Here is a 23,623-nt window from a genome sequence, read left to right as displayed (position 1 = left end):
TTGTTGAGGGTACAGTAGTATAAACTTTTTATCTATTAATAGCCGTAGGTGCCATTTTCTGCTGAGCAGGGCACATTATATATATATATATATATATATATATATATATATATATATATATATAATTGCAAGAGAATGCCACGCCACTTATGAGAACACTAATCCCACACTATGAAAAACACTCCCAATTATTTGGGCGTCAGCTGTCCCCTAAGAAAACAGCAATGGTGTGTTGCTGCAATAATTAAAAATAGGAATACCGGATAGGGGTTCTAGCGACCTACGGTGTGTAGTTAAGCTTAATTACCACAAAATAAATGTCTCTATGAGAATAAAAAATATTTAAAAAATATTTTATTTTACAATACTAAGAAATATATATAAAAAAGAATAAAATTGTACATATATATATATAGATATAAAAAATTGCTCTTAAAAATCAGTATACAGTACAATATGTAGTTCTCGTCTAAAGTGCAAGTTATTGTGCAAAAAAAATGCTCAGGAGAGAGAATGTGAAATAAATAGTTTTAGGAATCTTAACTGATTCAGCAGGAGGTCTCTAGGGAAAGGCCCAACGCATTTCGTCTCTCAGACTTCTTCATGGGGTATATATATATATATAAAAACACAGTAGTATCTTTATCTCGCGCCAACCTAGAAGCGGCACCACGGGAGAGATCTTTGTTGGGAGACCTCAAAAGCATACAAGAATAAACACAAATTCCCAAGTGCGCTAAAGTGGAAAGTAATTACACAGTTCTTCCAGCGTTATTTTCGTCGGAATGTAGACTGGAGGGTATTTAAATCTGGGGACCTGTAACAGACACCCCTCACCAAATAGTCACCCAAACAAGAGGCCAACAGGCCAATTAGTAAAAAGTTATTTTAATAACGTATACACAGTTCAAAGTATAAAATTGTGTCAATAAAATGCAACTAAAAGAGTACACAGCCAGCACGTTTGTAAGGTGAAATCTAGATATCCCCTCACCTTTTGATTAGAGCTTAAGAGGTATTCCTTCTTAAATGTGTAATCGGTTGGATAATGGTGTTTTGTATAAACTACCTTAAAACTAATTGGGCGTAAATCCTTACAGGGTCGCCTAGGAATACTATTGGTTATAATCTTTTAGGAGTGCTGACAACCATATGTCGGCATTTTTGCAAACTACCTAAAGTATGGTGTCCAATTTTAAATTCAATACTATTTCTGATTCGGATGTTGACCAACGTACAATGAAATTCCTGGGAGAGATTTGGCTGCATGTGGAAGATTCTGTGATTTCCACATGCAGCCAAATCTCTCCCAGGAGGAATACCTCTTAAGCTCTAATCAGGAGCCCTGATATAAGAGCTTCATCCACTAAATCCAGATATAGGAGATTCTGAATAATCATACATTAGAGGTTATGATCCTTTATATTAATTCATCATGAGTAAATTAGCCTTTTCCTATATTCGTTACCCCTGATGAAGTCGATAAGACGAAACGCGTTGGGTTTGTCAGTCAGAGAATCACAACCTAGTCTGTAAAGATACTCCCTGTCGAGCTCGCACCTTGCAAAAGGTGAGGGGATATCTAGATTCCACCTTACAAACGTGTTGGCTGTGTACTCTTTTAGTTGCATTGTATTGACACAATTTTATACTTTGAACTGTGTATACGTTATTAAAATAACTTTTTACTAATTGGCCTGGTGGCCTCTTGTTTGGGTGACTATTTGGTGAGGGGTGTCTGTTACAGGTCCCCAGATTTAAATACCCTCCAGTCTACATTCCGACGAAAATAACGCTGGAAGAACTGTGTAATTACATTCCACTTTAGCGCACTTGGGAATTTGTGTTTATTCATATATATATATATATATATATATATATATATATTTGTCCATAGCTCTGCAGAAAAATGTTGGCATGGTAATTGGTTGCTTTGTTTCGGAGTTATGTGGCAAAACATGCGCCAGCCATTTACCATGCATTTTATCCAAATTTGTTTCCAAAATGTTGGGATGTGTGCGCACACTTCCTGCATCATTTAAAGCATTGGCAACATTGAATAATACTGTATATGGTAAGTGAAAAATATAAGGTCATGCTGATGACATTGCAATAGAACAAAAGTATTTTCATATTAACAAAACATTTACTGTTTTCTGGATATAAAGACACATTTTTCCTTCTGTCCAGGTGTAACCGTACAAGTTCTTTCCACTGTTCCTGTAATGTTCAGTTACTGGGTAAGTACATACAGTATATTACCGCGCAAAATGTATTTGTCGCTTCTAGGTGTATCATTTGCTTTTTATTTCTTATTGTAGTCAATGTAATTCTCTCAAAATGTAGTATACTATTTTAATTGTTTGCATATGCTCAAGCATTATCATTTAACCTAGATGTCTTCAACGCTAAAGGGCCTATGTACCAAGGCAAATGTGGAAGAAGAGCGGCACATTTTCACTCATTTTGCCATATTTGCCTGTTCTCATGTAATCTGCACCAGTGTTCACTTGGAAGAATGGCCAGAGGAGAAGTAAGGGCTGAGCTGGACATACATGCATGTAAATTAAATTAATAATTACCACATATAGGGCCTAATTCAAGGTTGATTGCAAAATAACATTTTCCTCTAATGGGCAAATCCATGTGCACTGCAGGTGGGGCAGATGTAACTTGCAGAGAGATGGGTGGGATGTGTTCAAACTGAAATCTAATTTGCAGTGTAAAACTAAAGCAGAAACAATATTACCAACCCAAATCTAACTCTCTGCACATGTTTTATCTGCCCCACCTGCAGTGCACATGGTTTTGTCCATTAGAGGAAAAATAGTTATTACAATGGTGCTCAGATGAAAGATAGAGAAGAGGTGGCACAGGATTTGGGCACATGAATGAGTGAAGAACATGGCATATACTATGGGCCTAATTCAAGGTTGATTGCAAAACAACATATATACAGTAGCAGATCTTGCCACGGGCAAGCAGGACTTTTGCCCGGGGCGCCGCCTTCCGGAGGGCGCTGGCGCCATCCGGAGGGCGCCGCACCGTGGCAAGATCCGCCACTGCTGCCCGCTGTGTCCCCCGTCCGCCTCCGCTGCCCGCTGCCGTCCCCGTCCGCCTCCTGTGAAGGGAACTAGACGCTATGCGTCTAGTTTCCCTTCGTGGAGAGTAACTTTGCTGAGCGGTGCGTGATGACGTCATCGCGCACCGCACAGCAAAGGTCCTCTCCACGAAGGGAACTAGACGCATAGCGTCTAGTTTCCCTTCGTGGAGAAGACCTTTTGCTGTGCGGTGCGCGATGACGTCATCGCGCACCGCTCAGCATTCAAGCGGCGCTAGCAATGTACAGGGGGCGTAACTGACCACGCCCCCTGTATTAGGACATGCCCCTTTTCCTGCCCGGGGCGCAGAGCACCCTTGAACCGGCTCTGCATATATATGGCACTCTGTGGCTCTGTGCTCTTGCAGGAGCACACTAAGAGAGGAGGGGCCCATGTACAGTCTCCACCCGGAACCCCTCCTCTCTAGCAGGCATCAAGAGCACAGTTACAGTACAGTATACTCCAGGACAATGGAGCAGCAGCCATTTTCCCAGCTATTTTCTTACTACGCATGTGCAATATGCCGGGAAAAAAAGCTTTTTTTCCACACCAGTGATCAGTCAGCCAGACCCATCCAACCCCTGTTTCCTTGAGGTCGATGCCTCTGCAGTCATGGTAGGGACAGTGCTGTCGCAGAAGATAACCAACTCCATCTCTGCAGTTTCTATTCTCAAAAGTTCTTGCCAGTGAAAGCTAATTATGCCATAGGCGGGAAAGATTTCCTCGCTATGAGGCTGTGCACTGTAGGAATGAAGACCCCTTCTTCAAGGGGTGAAATTCTCTATTACTATTTACAGAGATCATAAAAACCTTCTGTGTCTAAAGACACCACAATGCGTCAATCCATGACAAGCTCAATGTTCACTTTTCTTCTCCTGATTCGGGCTCCAGGTGACTTTTCGTTCAGGCTGATTCTTTGTGTTGCTCTATGGATTAAGAAGGTTTCTATTCTCAAGGAGTAAGATCCTGTTACCAGTCCTAACTCCTTCACCACAGCTACACTTTCTATTACCCCTCCTAAAGGTAACACCTTTGTGACCAAACAGCTTTGTAGGAAGCTCCTCCACTGGGCCCATGCCTCCTCATTTTCCGGTCGTACCAGAGTCTGTAAGACACTAGAGCAACTTCAACGGGACTATTGTTGGCCCACTCTAGCATCTGATGTGAAGGTTTTTGTCTCTGTCTGTTTCCAGTGTGCTCATCAAATGACTCCCAGGCAGGCTCCTGCAAGTCTATTAGTACCTCTTCCTGTTGCTCGAGTTCCATAGTCACAAATATCAACAGACTTCCTTACTGATTTCTCTTACATCCTAGAGGATACTGGGGTTCCATTTAGTACCATGGGGGATAGACGGGTCCACTAGGAGCCATGAGCACTTTAAGAATTTGATAGTGTGGGCTGGCTCCTCCCTCTATGCCCCTCCTACCAGACTTAGTTTAGAAAATGTGCATGGAGGAGCCGGTCACGCTTATGGAAGCTCCTGAAAAGTTTTCTGCATTTATTTTATGTTTGTTATTTCCAGGCAGGGCTGGTTGGCACCAGCCTGCCTGCTTCGTGGGACTTAGGGGGTGGAATGGCCCAACCTCTTGAAGGGTTAATGGTCCCGTTCCCCGCTGACATGGCACTGAGCTCCTGAGGGAACTATTTGCAAGCCCCACCACGACGAGCATACATTCCCGCAGCAATCCGCCACCCCTAACAGAGCCAGAAGAAAGAAGAGTGGTGAGTACTAAGCCGGCGTCACGACTAGCGGGTCGCCGGCCATTATGGCGGCATGAGGGTACGGCGATGCATGGCTTCTAACCGGGGCGGAATGCGTCTCCAGACACAGTACACAGCTGCATCTCTTAAAACGGTTTTCTCTCCATTTTAAGAACCAGATTACCTCAGCCAGCATAAAAAAAAGCGAGAAGACCGCATGCCATTGAAGGGGCGGGGCCTTCACTATGAGCAGATCCAGTAGCTCACCAGCACCCTTTTCCCTCTGCAGTGGACACAGACGCTGACTGACAGGGATGCGCAGCTCCTCCGGAGAGACTCCAGATTACCTCAGCGGTACCAGAGGCTCATAGCAGAGGGGTGGGGGGCGATTCTTAGTGTACTAAGTCCCCTATCAGGGTGCTTAGTCTGTGAACCGGCTAAGTTTGGCATTAGCGAAAAGGATGCGGTGGGGGCTGGCTCCAAATAACTCTGTGTCTCCCTGAAGGGCTCTTTGTGGGTTAATTGTGCTTAACCTTTGTGTGTGTGTGTGTGTGTGTGTGTGTGTGTGTGTGTGTGTGTGTGTGTGTGTGTGTGTGTGTGTGTGTGTGTGCGCGCTGTCACATTTACATTATGTCAGGCAAAGAGTGTGTTTCTTGTACAGCGGAGTGTTCCTCTTCACCAGTGGGCTCACTACTGGGTACTCAGGGCAGTGCACCTTCCCAGAATAGTGAGGCTGAACCGGATTGGGTTAGTTCCATTAAGGGAATGGTCTCAAATATTTCTACAAAGCTATCCCGCAATGAGAAATAGATGCAATACTTAAGACAGACTGTGGATGATTTTATGAATAGAGACTCAGTCCCCAAACCAGTGTCTCAATCCTCTCCCATTTGTCCGCAAAAACGATCTCTGGCCCATATCCTGCAGTCTGACTCTGACGCTCACGGATCAGATATGGAGGAGGGTGAGGTGGATTTGGAGGAGGGAAATGCTACTCTGTCACAGGGAATAGAGGCTCTTATTGAGGCTATCAGAGATGTTCTGCAAATTCCTGATAAGGTGTCAGAGGAGTGTGAGGAATCTTATTTTAATGTAAAAAAAAAGTCCTCAGTCACTTTTCCTGTGTCAAAGGAATTGAATACCCTGTTTGAAGAACAGTGGGTTAATCCTGATAAGAAATTTCAAATCCCTAAAAGGTTGCTCTCATCTTTTCCTTTTCCTCTGGAGGATAGGAAAAAAAGGGGAAAATCCACCGATAGTGGACGCATCAGTATCCAGGCTGTCACGTAAAATTGTATTGCCTGTCCCTGGTGCAGCCTCCCTAAAAGATATGGCTGATCGTAAAATTGAGACTACTCTCAACTCATTGTACACAGCTGCAGGGGTGACCCAAAGATCCACTATTGCATATGCATGGATCACAAAAGCCATTGCTAAATGGTCAGGTAACCTAATTGAGGGGCTAGACTCCTTGTCTAGGGATGATGTTGTTTTACTCCTGCAGCATATACAGGACTCTGCGAACTTTATGGTGGAGGCCATAAAAGAGATTGGTTTGCTTAATGTACGCACCACCACTATGACAGTGTCAGCACGCAGGGGCTTGTGGCTACGCCAGTGGACTGCTGATGCGGACTCCAGGAAAGGCACGGAAGGCCTGCCATTCACAGGAGAGGCCTTGTTTGGAGACGAACTAGACAGATGGCTCTCCAAAGCTACTGCGGGTAAGTCTACATATCTTCCTTCCGCAGCTCCCCAGCCTGGAAAGCTTATTTAGCTTCAAATTTACAGTCCTTTCGGAAAGCCAAGTTTTAGGAAAAACCCAGAGGTGCTTCTACGTCTTCCAGAGGTGAAAGAGGTAATCCACGCAAACCAGCAACTACAGGTGCTCAAGAACAGAGTTCAGGCTCTGCTTCGTCGAAGCCTTCAGCATGATGGTGGGCCGCGATGCCTGGAAGGCTGTCAGGATGGGAGCCCAACTAAAATTCTTCAGTCACATCTGGTCAAGTTCGTGCTGGGAACCCTGGGTCATAGTTCTTATTACCCAGGCCTACAGACTGGAGTTCCAAGAGCTCCCACCTCACAGATTCTTCAAATCAGGCTTACCAGCTTCACAAGAGGCAAGTATAACTTTACAGCAGTCCATCCAAAAACTGGTACAGACTCAAGTCATTGTTCCAGTTCCACCTCATCTGTACAACAAGGGGTACTATTCCAACTTGTTTGTAGTACCGAAATCGGATGGTTCGGTAAGACCAATCCTGAACCTCAAGTACTTGAATCCGTTCTTAAGAGTGTTCAAGTCAAGAGAGCGGTGATCTCAGGTCTAGAGGAAGGGGAGTTCCTTGTGTCTCTGGATATCAAGGATGCAAACCTTCACATTCCAATCTGGCCGCCTCATCAGGCTTATCTACAGTTTGCACTGCAGGACTGTCACTACCAGTTCCAGGCCCTGCCATTTGGTCTCTCCACGGCACCGAGGGTATTCACCAAAGTGATGACAGAGATTATGTTTCTCCTTCGCAAGCAGGAAGTGAACATAATTCCGTACCTGAACAATCTTCTCATAAAAGTGCCGTCCAGGGAGAGGTTGCTGGACAGCATTGGCCTCTCAACCAAACTTCTCCAGAATCACTGGTGGATTCTGAACCTTTCAAAATCTCACCTAGAGCCAACACGGAGGCTCCCATTCCTGCGAATGATACTGGACATGGAGTCGCAGAAAGTGTTCCTTCCATTGGAAAAGGCATTGGTAATCCAGTCAGTGGTTCGGGATGTCCTGAAGCCAACCCGTATATTGGTGCATCTATGCATTCGACTTCTGGGGAAAATGGTGGCCTCTTATGAGGCGCTTCAATACGGAAGGTTTCACACAAGACCCTTCCAGCTCGATCTGTTGGACAAATGGTCCAGATCGCATGTTCACATGCACCAGAGGATCCATCTGTCGCCAAAAGCCAGGATCTCCCTTCTGTGGTGGCTACAGATTTCTCACCTCATTGAGGGTCGGAGGTTCGGAATTCAGGACTGGATCCTGTTAACCACGGACGCAAGCCTCAGTGGTTGGTGAGCAGTCACCCAGGGGGTCGGGTTTCAAGGAAGATGGTCAAGTCAGGAAGTGACCCTTCCAATCAACATTCTGGAACTCAGGGCCATATACAACGCCCTTCTGCAGGCCTCTTATCTTCTTCAGCATCAAGCCATTCAGGTCCAGTCGGACAATGTGACGGCAGTGACGTACATAAACCGACAGGGCGTAACGAAAAGCAGAGCAGCAATGTCAGAGGTGTCAAGAATTCTCCTTTGGGCAGAAAAAAATGCTGTGGCATTGTCAGCGGTTTTCATTCCGGGAATATACAACTGGGAAGCAGACTTCCTCAGCAGACATGACTTGCACCCAGGGGAGTGGGGCCGTGTTAAGATGTTTGAAACATCGGTGGGGTTATCCACACATCGACATGATGGCCTCTCATCTCAACAAGAAGCTCAAGCGGTATTGTTCCAGGTCGAGAGACCCACAGGCAGTGGCAGTGGATGCTCTGATGACTCCATGAGTCTATAAGATGGTGTGTTTCCTCCACTTCCTCTGATCCCAATAATTCTGAAAAGAATAAAAAGGGAAAAGGTTCAAGCAATTCTCATTGCTCCAGACTGGCCAAGAAGGGCCTGGTATGTGGAGATGCTCCTCGAAGATCCGTGGCCTCTACCTCTTCGTGAGGATCTTCTGCAACAGTGCTCATTCGTCTATCAGGACATACCACGGCTACGTTTGACGGCATGGAAGTTGAATGGCTGATTCTAGCCAGAAGAGGGATCCCTAACAAAGTTATCCTGACTATGATCCAAGCCAGGAAGGGGGTAACGTCTAAACATTACCACCGTATTTTGAAGAAATACATCTCTTGGTGTAGGGGCAGAAATTATTTTGCTGTAGAATTTCACCTGGGACGTTTCCTGCTTTTTCTGCAGGCAGGTGTGGATGTGGGCCTACGTCTGGGCTCCATAAAAGTCCAGATTTCGGCCTTGTCCATTTCTTTCAAAAACAATTGGCTTCTCTCCCTGAGTTACAGACCTTTTTGAAAGGTGTTCTGCGCATCCAACCTCCCTTTGTGCCTCCCACGGCACCTTGGGATCTCAATTTGGTTCTGCAGTTCCTTCAATCAGACTGGTTTGAACCGTTACAGGAGGTTGACGTGGAAGACCGTCACACTGTTGGCTTTGGCTTCAGCAAGATGTGTGTCGGAGCTAGGGGCGTTGTGTCACAAGAGTCCCTACTTAATTTTTCATGACAACAGAGCTGAACTCAGAACCTATTGTGGTTCCGGCTGTTACGGACCCCTTTGCTACTTCAAAGTCTTTGGATGTTGTGAGGGCTTTGAAGGTGTATGTAAAGAGAACAGCTCATCACAGGAAATCCGACTCGCTGTTTGTTCTTTATGATCCCAATAAAATTGGGTGTCCTGCTTCAAAGCAGACAATTGCACGCTGGATCAGGTTCACTATCCAGCATACTTATTCCATGGCAGGCTTGCCGGTTCCAAAGTCTGTACAGGCCCACTCTACTAGGTCGGTGGGTTCTTCCTGGGTGGCTGCCCAGGGTGTCTCGGTTTTACAGCTCTGCTGAGCAGAGACTTGGTCAGGTTCGAACACGTTTGCTAAGTTCTACAAGTTCGATACTTTGGCCTCTGAGGACCTTCGATTTGGTCAATCAGTTCTGCAGGAACCTCAACACTCTCCCACCCAGTTTGGGAGCTTTAGTACATCCCCATGGTACTAAATGAAACCCCAGTATCCTCTAGGACGCAAGAGAAAATAGGATTTTAATTACCTACCGGTAAATCCTTTTCTCGTAGTCCGTAGGGGATATTGGGCGCCGGCCCGGTGCTTTGTTCTTCCTGCACTGTTACTTGGTTAAGTATTGTTGGTTCAGCGGTTGCTGTTCCTGTTTAAAATTGGTTTAGCATAGCTTTCCTCTGTTGTGTGTGCTGGTTCGGAATCTCACCACTATCTTTATCTATACTTCTCTCAAAGTATGTTCGTTTCCTCGGGCACAGTTTCCTAGACTGAGTCTGGTAGGAGGGGCATAGAGGGAGGAGCCAGCCCACACTACCAAATTCTTAAAGTGCCCATGGCTCCTAGTGGATGCGTCTATACCCCATGGTACTAAATGGAACCCCAGTATCCTCTACGGACTACGAGAAATGAATTTACCGGTAGGTCATTAAAATCCTATTTTTCCAACCTCCAACCAATACAGTACTATCTGTTACAACTCAGGGCTTCCCTGACTGATATTCACTACTCCGGTGCCTGTCACTTCTCTTGTGAGGGTTCCCTTGGAGCCGCTGTTCTCAGGCTGCTGGTCACTGCTCCAGCACTGCTGACTGTCATTTCCTGTACTGTGAGGTTGCCCACTGTCCTGACGTCTTCTTCCATGTGGCTCCCACTGTCCGCCTCCTGGGCACTGCCATCTTCAGTGGGATCACCTGACTACTGCACCACCAATCATGTGCAACCCTTGGACCAGCTGACTCTAGCTATTAATCAGCAACCAGCAGCCAATATAAAAGCCCTTCCTGGAGGGCTGGCTAGTTATCAGTGCAGTGTTGCTCCTGACAGCATCCTGGGGCTCAGCAGTATACTTTCCAGTGTTTTAACACTACCTTGCTGCCACGCTGCAGCGTCACCAGTTCCAGTCCAGTCTCCGACATCACCAATCCCAGCCTGGTTCTCATTATTACCACTACCAGGTTTTCCAAGTGTTCTTGGTTCACGCCACTTTCTCAAGCACTATAGGCAGTACATGATGGCATCCTCTAAAGTAAAGATTCATGTGGAACCAAATTCAAACATCCAACTTGCTAATTTATAGATACGGATATGCTTATAATGAGCAGCAAACACCTCTGACTGAAAAAACTAGGGAACAGAACTAGGGAGGACTCTTGATGGCTTGATGTTGTAGAAAATAAAAGCGAGGGTAAAACGTTTGATTATCTTCATTGTGACTGTTTAAAGTGTGCAACAATCCCTTTCCTCACTCTTCTAAATGCATTTACTAATATTGCTAGCAATGGGTTTTTCCTTAGTCATTCTATTAAACATCTACGCAGAATAATTTGACTTCTTTAAATAAATAATAATATAATTCACAAAACTCTTATTACATTTTTATAGCTTTTGTGACAAGAACACTGGGATAGTGTTTGAGGGCAGGTATATTTGTCCCAGGTTCTTGTCTTACATGTTTTAGAAAATGTTAACTTCTAGGAAAAATGCTTTTTGTTTTGTCTGAACCTTTTCAGTTTGCTGTAAAAGCTGGGTAAAGGCTCTGAGAGAGAGATAAGGCGAGTTCTAGACATTGGGCCCAGTTCGGGTCTTTGGCCTCACAGAGGGCTAATCAGGGTTTCAGCTGTGTAAGAGTGATATAGTGCTTCTAACCTGATTAGTATGGGCAGACTGCCTGGGAAGGCTGCAGGATCTGTGTGTGAGAGACACGCTTTCTGATGCAAGTAAGCTATACAGTATGTACTGAAGAACTCTGTGTTTTGTTTAGTGACAGTTAGGAACATCTTATGTTTAGTTAGTGCCGGACAGGCAAGGTATTTTTATTTTGGGGTTTGTTTTATTTTCTGTTTCAATAAAACTGGCCGGGGTCAGTTGTACCAGAAACTGGACTTGTGTTGTTCCTCAGCTGCTGCGTCCTGCCATATTCCCCAGGAAAAGGCACCTTGCACCCCTACAGTGTTACAACATGGTGGAGAATGTGAGCACTGGCCCTGGAAACAGGCCAATGGGGCTAGAACGGTCTATGCTGCCCAAATGGGTTGATAATCGTGTGGTTAAATGTTTTAGGTGTGGTATGCCAGGTCATGTTATTGCCAATTGCCCAGTCACGCAAGAACCCATGCAATGTGATGCTGCCTTTGAATGTCGCAGAATATCTTTCTTTGCTAGGTTAGCCTGTACTGTGGTACCTTCACCTGAGCTGGAAAAACAAATGTGTGATGTGTTCTTAGAAGGTAACCGGGTAGAGGCCTTGCTAGATTCAGGAAGTTTAGTTACCCTCGTGAAAGCTGGGTTAGTGAACCCCTTAAAGGTCCAGCAAATACCTATTGGGGTAACTTGCATACATGGGGATACCCAACATTATGCCACTGCTGAGGTGAATATAGAAACTTGTTGTGGGTCAGCAATGGTTAAAGTGGGACTGGTCCCTACCTTGGTGCATGAGGCCATAATAGGGAGGGATTTTCCTCATTTTTGGAAACTGTGGGAATCACGGTTATCAACAGATGTGAGAAGTAAAAAGCCAGTTGATAATACCGGTGATTTTATGGATGTACGTGGGTCTTCGGAACTTTCTGGCCCTTTGCCTTTTGCTAGTTTGGCTGGGGAAGTGACAGATGGGGAGTCCAGTGAGGACCCTCTTGCCGGGAACAGAGACATAGTAGTTAGAACTGAAAGCGTGCCTGACCTGGAGGTAAAGAAGGATCTGTTTGCGTCTGAACAGTTAAAGGATCCTACCTTAATAAAGGCTAGAGAGAATGTTAAGATTGTTAATGGGGAACCTGTGGTACCAGGTGACAGGGTTACGTATCCCCACATGGCCATCTGTAATGAGCTCTTGTACCACATTGTCAAAAGGGGTGAGGATGTGGTGGAACAGCTGGTAGTTCCCCAGCCTTATCGGAGAACGGTACTAGATTTAGCTCATAGTCACGTTACCGCAGGACATTTAGGGGCAGAAAAAACCACTGAAAGAGTTTTACAAAGGTTCTTTTGGCCAGGGGTTTATAAAGAAGTGTCTGAATATTGTTCTTCCTGTCCTGAATGCCAGTATCATGCCCCTAGACCGCATTTCAGGAGCCCACTAGTTCCCATGCCTATTATAGAGGTCCCGTTTGACAGAATAGCCATGGATCTCGTGGGGCCCTTGTTAAAGTCTGCTCGGGGCCATCAGTATATCCTGGTAATTATGGACTATGCCACTCGATATCCTGAGGCTGTCCCTTTACGCACTATCACAACCAAGGCGATAGCTAGGGAGCTGGTGCAGGTATTTAGTAGAGTGGGAATACCAAAAGAAATTTTGACTGACCAAGGTACTCCATTTATGTCAAGGATCATGAAAGAATTGTGCAAGTTATTTAAGGTCACTCACCTCAGGACGTCCATCTACCATCCCCAAACTGACGGGTTGGTGGAAAGGTTTAATAAAACATTAAAAAGTATGTTAAAAAAGGTTGTTGAGAGAGATGGGAAAAACTGGGATTGTTTGTTGCCCTACTTGTTAATGGCCATCAGAGAAGTTCCTCAGTCCTCTACGGGGTTTTCTCCATTTGATTTGTTGTATGGTAGACACCCCAGAGGGCTGTTGGATGTTGCCAAAGAGACGTGGGAAGGACAGCCCACTCCTTATAGAAGCGTTATTGAGCATGTAACACAAATGCAGGATAGGATTGCAGCCGTGGTACCTGTTGTCAGAGAGCACATGGAACAGGCCCAAAGTGCTCAACAGAGGGTCTATAACCGGAGTGCCAAGATACGGGAATTTGCTCCTGGAGATAGAGTTCTTGTTTTGGTACCCACTGTGGAAAGCAAATTCCTAGCTAAATGGCAGGGTCCATTTGAGATTAGGGAAAAAGTGAATGAGGTTAATTACAAAGTATACCAGCCGGGAAAGAGAAAACCCGAACAGATCTACCATGTTAACTTAATCAAACCCTGGAAAGATAGGTTGTCTCTGTCAGCGGAGCCTTGCCCTTCGGTGTCTTCACCCCGGTTGCTTCCCGCAGTGAAGGTGTCAGAGACATTATCAGCTGATCAGAACAATCAGGTTAAAGAATTTCTCATCCAAAATAGGGAGGTATTTTCAGAGCTGCCTGGCCGAACGACCATAATAAAACATGACATTGTCACAGAACCAGGGGTCAGGGTTCATTTAAAGCCATATAGGATTCCTGAAGCTCAGCGAGAAGCTATTTCTAAGGAAGTTAAAACCATGTTAGAACTTGGAGTCATAGAGGAGTCTAACAGTGAGTGGTCCAGTCCCATAGTGCTCATCCCGAAGCCCGACGGTAGCATACGCTTCTGTAATGACTTTCGTAAGTTAAATGAGGTGTCCAAGTTTGACGCATACCCCATGCCCCGTGTGGATGAGCTTGTAGAAAGGCTGGGAACAGCCAGGTTTCTCACCACATTGGACCTGACCAAAGGTTACTGGCAAATACCTTTATCTGATAGCGCCAAAGAAAAAACAGCCTTTTCGGTTCCGGAGGGGCTGTACCAGTATAAGATGTTACCCTTTGGGTTGCATGGGGCTCCAGCAACCTTTCAACGGGCAATGGATAAAATTTTGAGGCCCCATAGAAAATATGCAGCTGCCTATTTGGATGATGTGGTAATTCACAGTACAGACTGGGGGTCACATTTGGTTAAAGTACAAGCAGTACTGGACTCAATCAGAGAGGCAGGGTTAACTGCTAACCCAAAGAAGTGCTGCCTCGCAATGGAGGAGGTCAAATACTTGGGCTTCACCATAGGCAGAGGTCTGATTAGGCCCCAATTGAATAAAGTTGATGCTATTCAAAACTGGCCTCGTCCAGTGAATAAAAAACAGGTAAGGGCTTTTTTGGGAATTACTGGGTACTATAGACGGTTTATTCCTAATTTTGCGACCACAGCGGTGCCGTTGTCAGACCTTACCAAAGGGAAGCAGTCAAATGTGGTGAAATGGAACCCTGATGCAGAAAAGGCGTTCCAAGCGTTAAAAGTGGCTTTGTGTTCACAACCGGTGTTGATAACACCAGATTTTTCAAAAGAATTTGTGGTACAGACAGATGCCTCAGAGGTAGGGATAGGTGCTGTGCTGTCCCAAACCAGAGATGGGGACGAACACCCTATCATTTATTTGAGTAGGAAACTCAATGAGCATGAAAAAAGGTATGCCATTGTGGAAAAGGAGGCTTTGGCCATTAAGTGGGCACTAGATACCTTGAGATATTACCTCTTGGGTAGACAATTCAGACTAGTGACAGACCATGCCCCTTTAAAATGGATGTATGTAAATAGAGGCAAGAATGCTCGTGTAACTAGATGGTTTCTAGCGTTGCAGGACTTTAAGTTTACTGTCGAACATAGACCGGGAACACAATTGGCCAACGCAGATGCATTGTCTCGCATCTTCTGTTTGGGGGCTACAAGTGTTCCGGCCCCTAGGTCGAAACAGGGGAGGGGGATATGTGACAAGAACACTGGGATAGTGTTTGAGGGCAGGTATATTTGTCCCAGGTTCTTGTCTTACATGTTTTAGAAAATGTTAACTTCTAGGAAAAATGCTTTTTGTTTTGTCTGAACCTTTTCAGTTTGCTGTAAAAGCTGGGTAAAGGCTCTGAGAGAGAGATAAGGCGAGTTCTAGACATTGGGCCCAGTTCGGGTCTTTGGCCTCACAGAGGGCTAATCAGGGTTTCAGCTGTGTAAGAGTGATATAGTGCTTCTAACCTGATTAGTATGGGCAGACTGCCTGGGAAGGCTGCAGGATCTGTGTGTGAGAGACACGCTTTCTGATGCAAGTAAGCTATACAGTATGTACTGAAGAACTCTGTGTTTTGTTTAGTGACAGTTAGGAACATCTTATGTTTAGTTAGTGCCGGACAGGCAAGGTATTTTTATTTTGGGGTTTGTTTTATTTTCTGTTTCAATAAAACTGGCCGGGGTCAGTTGTACCAGAAACTGGACTTGTGTTGTTCCTCAGCTGCTGCGTCCTGCCATATTCCCCAGGAAAAGGCACCTTGCACCCCTACAGTGTTACACTTTATTAATAAAAACTAGCTGAAGTGAAGTCCCCAGCGTTGCCGGTGATTAAATCTTCAAGTTAATAAATTATCAATGATTTGGATGTCAACCTTTAACAAATAATTAGCAGCTCAGCAGCTCTTCCAACACACCCAATAGGTGGTTGCCCAGTGCCTTTTTTTTTTTTTGGGGGGGGGGGGTTGTCGCCAGTAGTCCTGATTCCCAGCTTTCCTTTCTGGTCCGTTTTCTAATCAGTTTTACATTACGAGATAGGTTTAAACTTTTCCTTCAGTTATCAGTGTTGCTATTCCAAGGCTTTGGGGCACACAATATGTTTTGTCTTCCCACCTCCATTGCTGTCAGTTGTTTTAGTTCATTAATTTATGGTTATTTCAGTTATTTCAGGTCACTGAATTATGGTTATTTCTGTCAGTTATTACAATTCATTAAACTTTTTCATCCAAATCCATCCAGTGGAAAGCCCAGAGCAGACTCCCTGTGACAAAGTTCTATCTGGCGTACACCAACAGGAGGCCCCTCGAGGACCTCAATCCTGTAGTATGTCTTCTTGGACACAATGTTATCGCTCTGTGCACTTGTCATCCAGTGGAAGGCACAGAACAGGCTCCCCAGGTTAAAGTTCTGCCAGGTGAACACTAACAGGAAGTCCAACCAGGACCCTGACCCCCTAATATGTTTTCTGGGATCCAATATTACCATTCTGTGAAGTTTTTTTCAAAAGTCATCCACTGGAAGACCTAGAACAGGCTCCCTGAATCAAAGTTCTGCCCAGCGTACACCAATGGGAGATCCGACTGGGACCATTGGTTTAACCCCAATCAGTTCAAAGGTGTCTGAATGCATAACTGGACAGACAAACAAACAAACAAATAAACTATAATATAATAAATACCAGGGCCGTAACTAGGTGTGTGCCAGTGGTGCCTGGCACACAGTGCAGATGCGCTGGAGGCGCAGGAGCACCGGCAACACCCACTTGGTTGCTCCACCGCCGCCACCACACTGTGGGATCCGGCCCGCGTCCCCCCACCATCACCGTCCGGCGCCCGGCTGCATTGCCCCGCTACCTCTCACATAGGTAACCAGGCAGCGCTGCAGCTCCCCGTCCGCTCCCTTCCCGTGTGCTGCAGAGATGATGTCTCTCCCAGCCTGCCCCCAGCCCACCCCCAATGCCCTGCGCTGCGAAGAGTGCAGCATAGGGCGGGAAGAGAAGGGGGGAGTCATGCTGGCCCATCACAGGTGAGTACAACACTCTCTCTACCATAATGTGTAAAAAGGGGTACTGCCTGCCATAATGTGTAAAAAACAAAAAAGGGGGACTACCTGCGATAATATGTAAAAAAGGGGGACTGCCTGCCATAATGTGTAAAAAGGGGGACTGCCTGCCACAATGTGTACAAAGGGGGGCTGCCTGCCATAATGTGTAAAAAGGGGGACTGCCTGCCATAATGTGTAAAAAGGGGGACTGCCTGCCATAATGTGTAAAAAGGGAGTCTGCCTGCCATAATGTGTAAAAAGGGGGACTGCTTGCCATAATGTGTAAAAAAGGAGACTGCCTGCCATAATATGTAAAAAGGGGTCTCTGCCTGCCCAATGTGTAAAAAAGGGGGACTCTTCTGCCTAATGTGAAAATAAGGGACTCTGCCTGCTTAATGTGTAAAAATGGGGACTCTGCTGCTGTAATGTGTAAAAAAGGGGGGCTTCTGCTGTAATGTGTAAAAAAAGAGTGGACCCTTCCTAATGTGTAAAAAAGGAGGGCTCTACCGGCCGTACTGTTTAAAAGGGGCTCTGCATGACGTAATGTGTAAAAAAAAGGGGGACTCTGTTGCTGTAATATGTAAAAAGGGGACTGTCTGCTTAATGTGTAAAGAGGGGGACTCTACTGCTGTAATGTGTAAAATAGGGGGACTTTGCCTGCCTATTGTGTAAAAAAGGGGGACTCGGCCTGCCTAATGTGTAAAAATGGGGGGCTCTGCTGCCATAACTGTGTAAAAAAGGGGGACTCTACCTGCCGTACTGTGTAAAAGTGGCTCTGCATGACGTAATGTGTAAAAGGGAGCTCTGCCTGACGTAATGTGTAAAAGGGAGCTGTTTGGCTATGCCCCTATATTTTTGGCGTGTGCCTACGGCACGCACTGGCCCTGTTTTGTATATGGGGGGAGGTGTCAATGCTGTTTCTTGTACACAGCTCTAAAATGTCTAGTTACGGTACTGATAAATGCATTTTACAATTAAAACATATGAAACACACAGCAAATATGCACATTTTATTGACATGGGAAAAAAATATTGCGAAACACCATTTATAATTAGGGTAACTCATACCAGGTGAATCTGTAAAACAGTCACTTGAAAATGTATTAAACAATTATAGTGTATTATACAGTAGGTTTAATGTACTTTAGCATTTTTGGATGTTTATGGTGTAACAGTAATATTATACCATTATTTTCTTATGTTCATTCTTAACAGTTTAGCACTGACACAGTTTTTTATTATTGTTTGTTACATTTTAAAACTTGGATCTGTCACTCTGAAGAGCTGGTTTTGACTGAGGGTGTCATGAGTGGCTGAAGCAGGCTTGGAGGCAATGTGTTGGAAGCTAGGTGGTCTGATCCAGATTCTACTCATGGAGTTGTGTTTATAATGAGGATGCTTAGGAGACACTGGATATGAGCAAAAAGACAGGACTAGCTTTGGAGAAGTCACGTGGAGACTGGCCTGAGGGCATGACCTGGCCACCAAGAAATAAAATATAACTTTATTTAGTTTATTAAATTGGCGTTCAATGGCTACCCATGGTAGATGAGATAATAGAAGAACCGGGACTGAGGAGGCACTTGGACTGAGGCAGAAGGTAATTGGACTGGCGTCAGCTTCGCTACCGGACTGGAACCAGCTTGGCAACCAGATTGGAACCAACATGGCAACCGGACCGGAACCGGCTCAGCAACCGGAATCGGCTTGGCACCCGGACACGAACTGGCTTGGCAACCAGACTGGAAGCGGTAAGGTGACCGGACATGAACCAGCTTGGCAACCGGGCTGGAAGCAGAAAGGTGACTGGACTGAAAAAGACTTGCCAACCAAACTGGAAGCAGTAACTTGACCAGACTGGACCCAACAAAATAAGCAAATAACTGGACGCACAGAACTTAGGCAGTAACTTCTGTAGTTGCACTATCAGCTTGCTAGTGGACAGGAAGTCATCTTATAGGGTAGCTGGTCTCCCATTAGATGCACTCTGATTAGCTGAGAGATGTCAAGTTACAGGATCCAACATGGCTGCACCCATGCACTGATTCTGGAGGGAACTTCAGAATGGAGATGGACTGGCAGCATGCTATGGGGAGCAAAGCGCAGGAGTGGACATCAGTGCCAGCCGAGAAAGACAGCGGAGTGGCAGGTAACCTGGTTTAGTGTTCAGTGTGACAGGATAACCTCGTAATGATGTGCACGGACTCTTGTGTTTTGGTTTTGGTTCTAATTTCTTCATCGTGTTTTGGTTTTGCAAAGCCACCCCAAGTGTTTTTGTTCGGCATTCAGATTTAAAATGCTAATCTTTGCTTTTGAATTTTTTGAAATGGATAAAAACAGCTAAAATCATGTAAGTTTTTCAATCCAAAACCCAAAATTCTGATTTAAAATCCAAATTCTGAACCATGGGAAGAGCTGAACTGAGACTCGTTACTGATCTTCTTAGCTGACCCAACCTGGGACTCTGGGGGTAATTCAGATCTGATTGTAGCTGTTCTAAATTTACCACATCTATAATCAGTTACTCTGACATGCGGGGAGCTGCCCAGCACAGGGCTAGTCCGCCCCGCATGTCAGGCCCTGCATCCCGGCTGCGTGTGACATCACGCAGCCGCCACGGCCCGCCCCCGCAACAGTCCGGGCACCCCTGCATTGTCCAGAACGCGCCCCGCCAACGCCTCTCCCGCCCCGCAACCACCTCTGCCTGTGAAACAGGCAGAGGCAATCACAACCCTGAGATTCTGTTAGCATCTCACTGGGCATCCCGGGGGGCGCGTGCGCACTCCACGAAGGGCTTCAGACTGCAATCGCTGCTGCTGCATCGATCCAGTCTCAATTCCCCCTTCTGTTCAGTTCTGGTCTGCAAAATTTGTGTTTGTTTGCATTTCTAAAGAACCAAATCGCACATCTCTACACAAATCATTGCCACAAGTCGCATGATGTGTGAACCCAAACTTATTGCTGATACTTTTCAGTACTGTCCATTTAGTTAAAGGTGGATTCTATTTGTGTATAGTCATCATATAATGCATGTGTATGGGCATCTTAATTATTAGTAACATCTGTCATTTCCTTAACCAGGCCAAGCCCCAAGACACACTGGACCTTTCCCGCTTCCTCAATGATGACCTAGCAGCCTTGGTGAGGAGGTATCCAAAGAGATTTGTTGGGCTGGGAACACTCCCCATGCAGTGTCCAGAGCTGGCAGTACAAGAGATGAAACGCTGTGTGAAAGAACTTGAGTTCCCAGGGGTACAGATTGGCACTCATATTAACCAGTGGGACCTCAATTCACCAGAACTCTACCCAGTTTATGCAGTAAGTTCAGTCAGTGTTACATGACAGAAATGAAGCATGTTTGTTATTGAGTCACCAGACATTTGGCCTAATTCAGACCTGATCGCAGCAGCAAAATTGTTCTCTAATGGGCAAAACCATGTGCACTGCAGGTGGGGATGATAGAACATGTGCAGAGAGAGTTAGATTTGGGTGAGTTATTTTGTTTCTGTGCTGAGTAAATACCGGCTGCTTTATTTTTACACTGCAATTTAGATTTCAGTTTGAACACACCCCACCCAAATCTAAATCTCTCTGCACAGGTTATATCTGCCCCACCTGCAGTGTACGTGGTTTTGCCCATTAGAGAACAATGGTACCTAGCTTCACTTCCTCTACTTACTCAGATGCTCGCATATCTACGTCTACAGTACATTCACCTTGTAAACACTGAAAACAAATGGGAACACCAGGTATAAGGTAATTGACAGGCAGGCATTCATAAACAGCAAGATTCCAAGTGTTTAATATCTCACAGCTTATTCATCAGTAAGGATTATTTGCAAACCTTCTGATCGCATGCTAGGGGCTGCCCATCACAGGGTAAGGCAGCCCAGCATGCTACCCGCCCCCCACCCTCTGTGACCACGCTGAAATTGCGGCATAAAGATGACAGCGGGCCTCCTGCGGTCGCAGCCAGGCTGCACTGGAAGGAGGCTTCCTTACTTTCTGTGATCACGCTGAAATTGCGGTCGTGTGATTTTCTGTGATCACGCTGAAATTGCGGTCATGTGACATCACGCAGCCGCCCCGATCACGCTCACACCATGCCTGCCATTTGTACTGCCACGCCTCAATTTCCCCATCGCCGACCACGCAACCCTCCGTCTTGGAAATGGAGCGTTGCCACTCCACTCCCGCCCCGCGAACGCCTCTGCCTGATTGACAGACAGAGGCGTTCGCATTTACTGTGGGCTGCCTGCATCATGTTAGTAATTTTTGCGGTTGGATAGCGTTTTGCAATCCAACCTGAATAGGGCCCAAAGTGTGGAATGCTTCCCTGGGTCAGGTCCAATGTTGATGCATTGGGGAAATTAAATAGGCATGTTCTCACAAACTAAATTTCACTCTCTGGTCTGTAAATGAGACACATAAATTATCAATGGAAAAGGATAAATGGTTCTTATCTTATCTATGACCTACTGAAAAGCCTAAAGTCCTGCGATTCTGTTTAATGGTCCTCTGAATAGCATGTGCCTATTTATCCTATATACTTATATAGTACATACAATACTGCCCTTTATGACGTGATACAGTAACCATAATGTGTATTCCTAACAATTCCCACTGAAGAAAGGACCATGCGGTACGGTGGTACCTTCTTTCAACCTGCAGGAGCTATAATTGATTAGGTTTTATATGGACAACTGCAATATCACATCATAAATGATATCTGCACTACAACAGATACCTCCATTGTTGCCTAAAATCTGTGATAATAAGTACTTCTGCTGTAACCTTTTTTCAGGCAGCAGAGGAATTAAACTGTGCTATTTTTGTGCACCCCTGGGACATGCCCATGGACAGAAGGATGTCAAAATACTGGCTGCCCTGGCTGGTGGGTTAGTAATTATCATTTTACCATATGGGTTGTGGAAGGGAATGATTATATTAGAAGAAAGATAACCAATGACATTGAGGTTTTGGGGAGTGGGGTACAAGAAATTGTTGGGGTTCAAAAACAAAAGGCCCAACCCCATCTCTCCCTCCATGTACACCTTTGAGTGGCATCACGTCACTCAAATCTACCATTGCAATAGCCAACCTCCTACTCCCTAGATAAGTTTGTCACCTGGCTCCTCCACTTTCTTTACTGTGACCTATATTCCCTCATCCTGGGGGTCCCTATTGACAATTTTACATATGTAGCTGCCAAAAAACGTTTATCCTTCTCTTTCTCTTTTTGTTTTTTCTACTTCTCACTTCAGTGGTCACTTTATTATTCCTGGGTTTACTCTCAGCTGTGACATCTCTGACTTCACCAGCTCCCCCTCTTCTCTCTCCAACCATCATCTCCTCTCCTGTAGCTTTTACCTTCCCCTGTCCTCTCCCGTTCCCAAAAGCTCTCTTGCCATATACAACTTTACTTTCCTAGTGTGCACATTCATCATGAATAAATTATGAAATTAGCATTATTCATTTAAAATTCTCTTTATAATATTTCACAATTCGTTCACAATTCTCTACGCCCCCACCATAAAATTATCACTTCGGAAAAACTGGTCTTTTTTGCGAAGACAGTTTTTAGAAAAAGTTATATATTTCCCCTGTGCTGCACAGTGTTAAGGGGTCTATTCATGAAGCAGTGAAAAGTGTGGAGAAGTGAGCCAGTGGAGAAGTTGCCCATGGCAACCAATCAGCTGCTCTGTATAATTTTATAGTATGCAAATTATAAATGTTACTTCAATGCTCATTGGTCACCATGGGCAACTTCTCCACTGGCTCACTTCTCTACTCTTTTCACTGCTTCATGAATAGACCCCATGCTCAGTCCCTGAACAATGAAGTGAGCGTGCAGCCGAAGCCCCCTCTGAAGGGGATTGGAGTTGCCACTACAGGGAATTGGAGACACCGCTGAAGGAGACCGAGCCACCTCTGAAGAGGATCGGAGCCACCGCTGAAGGGGACTGGAGCCGGAGCCGCATCATCACACTGTAAGCCGGAGGAGGACTCGTGGAAGCCGGAGCCACCACCGCCGCTAAACTTATATTTATTATACAAATATACACGCAGAGCAGCGGGGAAGCTGACGGGGAGAAGGAGCAGAACACAGCGGTGAAGGATCTCATAGATCCCGCCTCTACACATACAAGCTGCCCGCTGCCGGCAGCTTGTGCACATATTTAGGAAACTGAACGACATCTCAGGATGGTGAACAGTCTCACTGAGGGGTCTATTCATGTAGAAAACGAAATCAGAATTGCTACTTATCAATATACATCGCATCGCTTCGATGCGATGTATAGCCGTGATAAGTAGCAATTCATGTATACTTACCCTTCCGACGATGCGCTGCGGTGTCTGGGGCTCCTGCGGTGAGGTCTTCTCCGGCGGTCCCTCCCTGCGATGCGCGGAGTCCAGCGACGGTCCCTTTGCGCATGCGCAGCTGGATGACCTCCCGGCAGGCCGCAGTGGTTGCTGGGAGGTCGGGGGGCGGAGCCAGCACGAGGTGCCGAGCAGCGATCAGGGAAGCATTGAGCTTCCCTGACGTCTCCGCACCGCAGTTCAGGTTACGCCGTCCTCAGATGGCGAACCTGAACTCCATGGAGAAGCGGAAAGCAGAGCTTTCCGCACCTTCATGAATCGCACTCACCATACAAAGGTATGGTGATGCGATTCAGGCACAGAGCGGGGGTACCGCTGGAGAAGTCAGAGACTTCTCCACGGTAACCGGCTCTGTGAATTGCGG

At 45.7% G+C, this 23,623-nt stretch overlaps 1 protein-coding gene across 1 annotated transcript in view; it reads left to right on the top strand.

The window, feature by feature from the left end:
* ACMSD (aminocarboxymuconate semialdehyde decarboxylase) overlaps positions 1–23,623 on the top strand; it is a 177,536-nt gene that overhangs the window by 46,814 nt on the left and 107,099 nt on the right. The window contains exons 4-6 of the mRNA XM_063933789.1: positions 2,191–2,240; positions 19,960–20,196; positions 21,683–21,776. Of these exons, the coding sequence (XP_063789859.1) occupies positions 2,191–2,240; positions 19,960–20,196; positions 21,683–21,776 (381 nt within the window). The remainder of the gene's footprint in view (positions 1–2,190; positions 2,241–19,959; positions 20,197–21,682; positions 21,777–23,623) is intronic.

The sequence above is a fragment of the Pseudophryne corroboree genome, chromosome 7 (genome assembly GCF_028390025.1).
Source record: "Pseudophryne corroboree isolate aPseCor3 chromosome 7, aPseCor3.hap2, whole genome shotgun sequence".
NCBI classification, from domain to species: domain Eukaryota; kingdom Metazoa; phylum Chordata; class Amphibia; order Anura; family Myobatrachidae; genus Pseudophryne; species Pseudophryne corroboree.
This window is presented reverse-complemented; position numbering and strand designations above follow the sequence as displayed.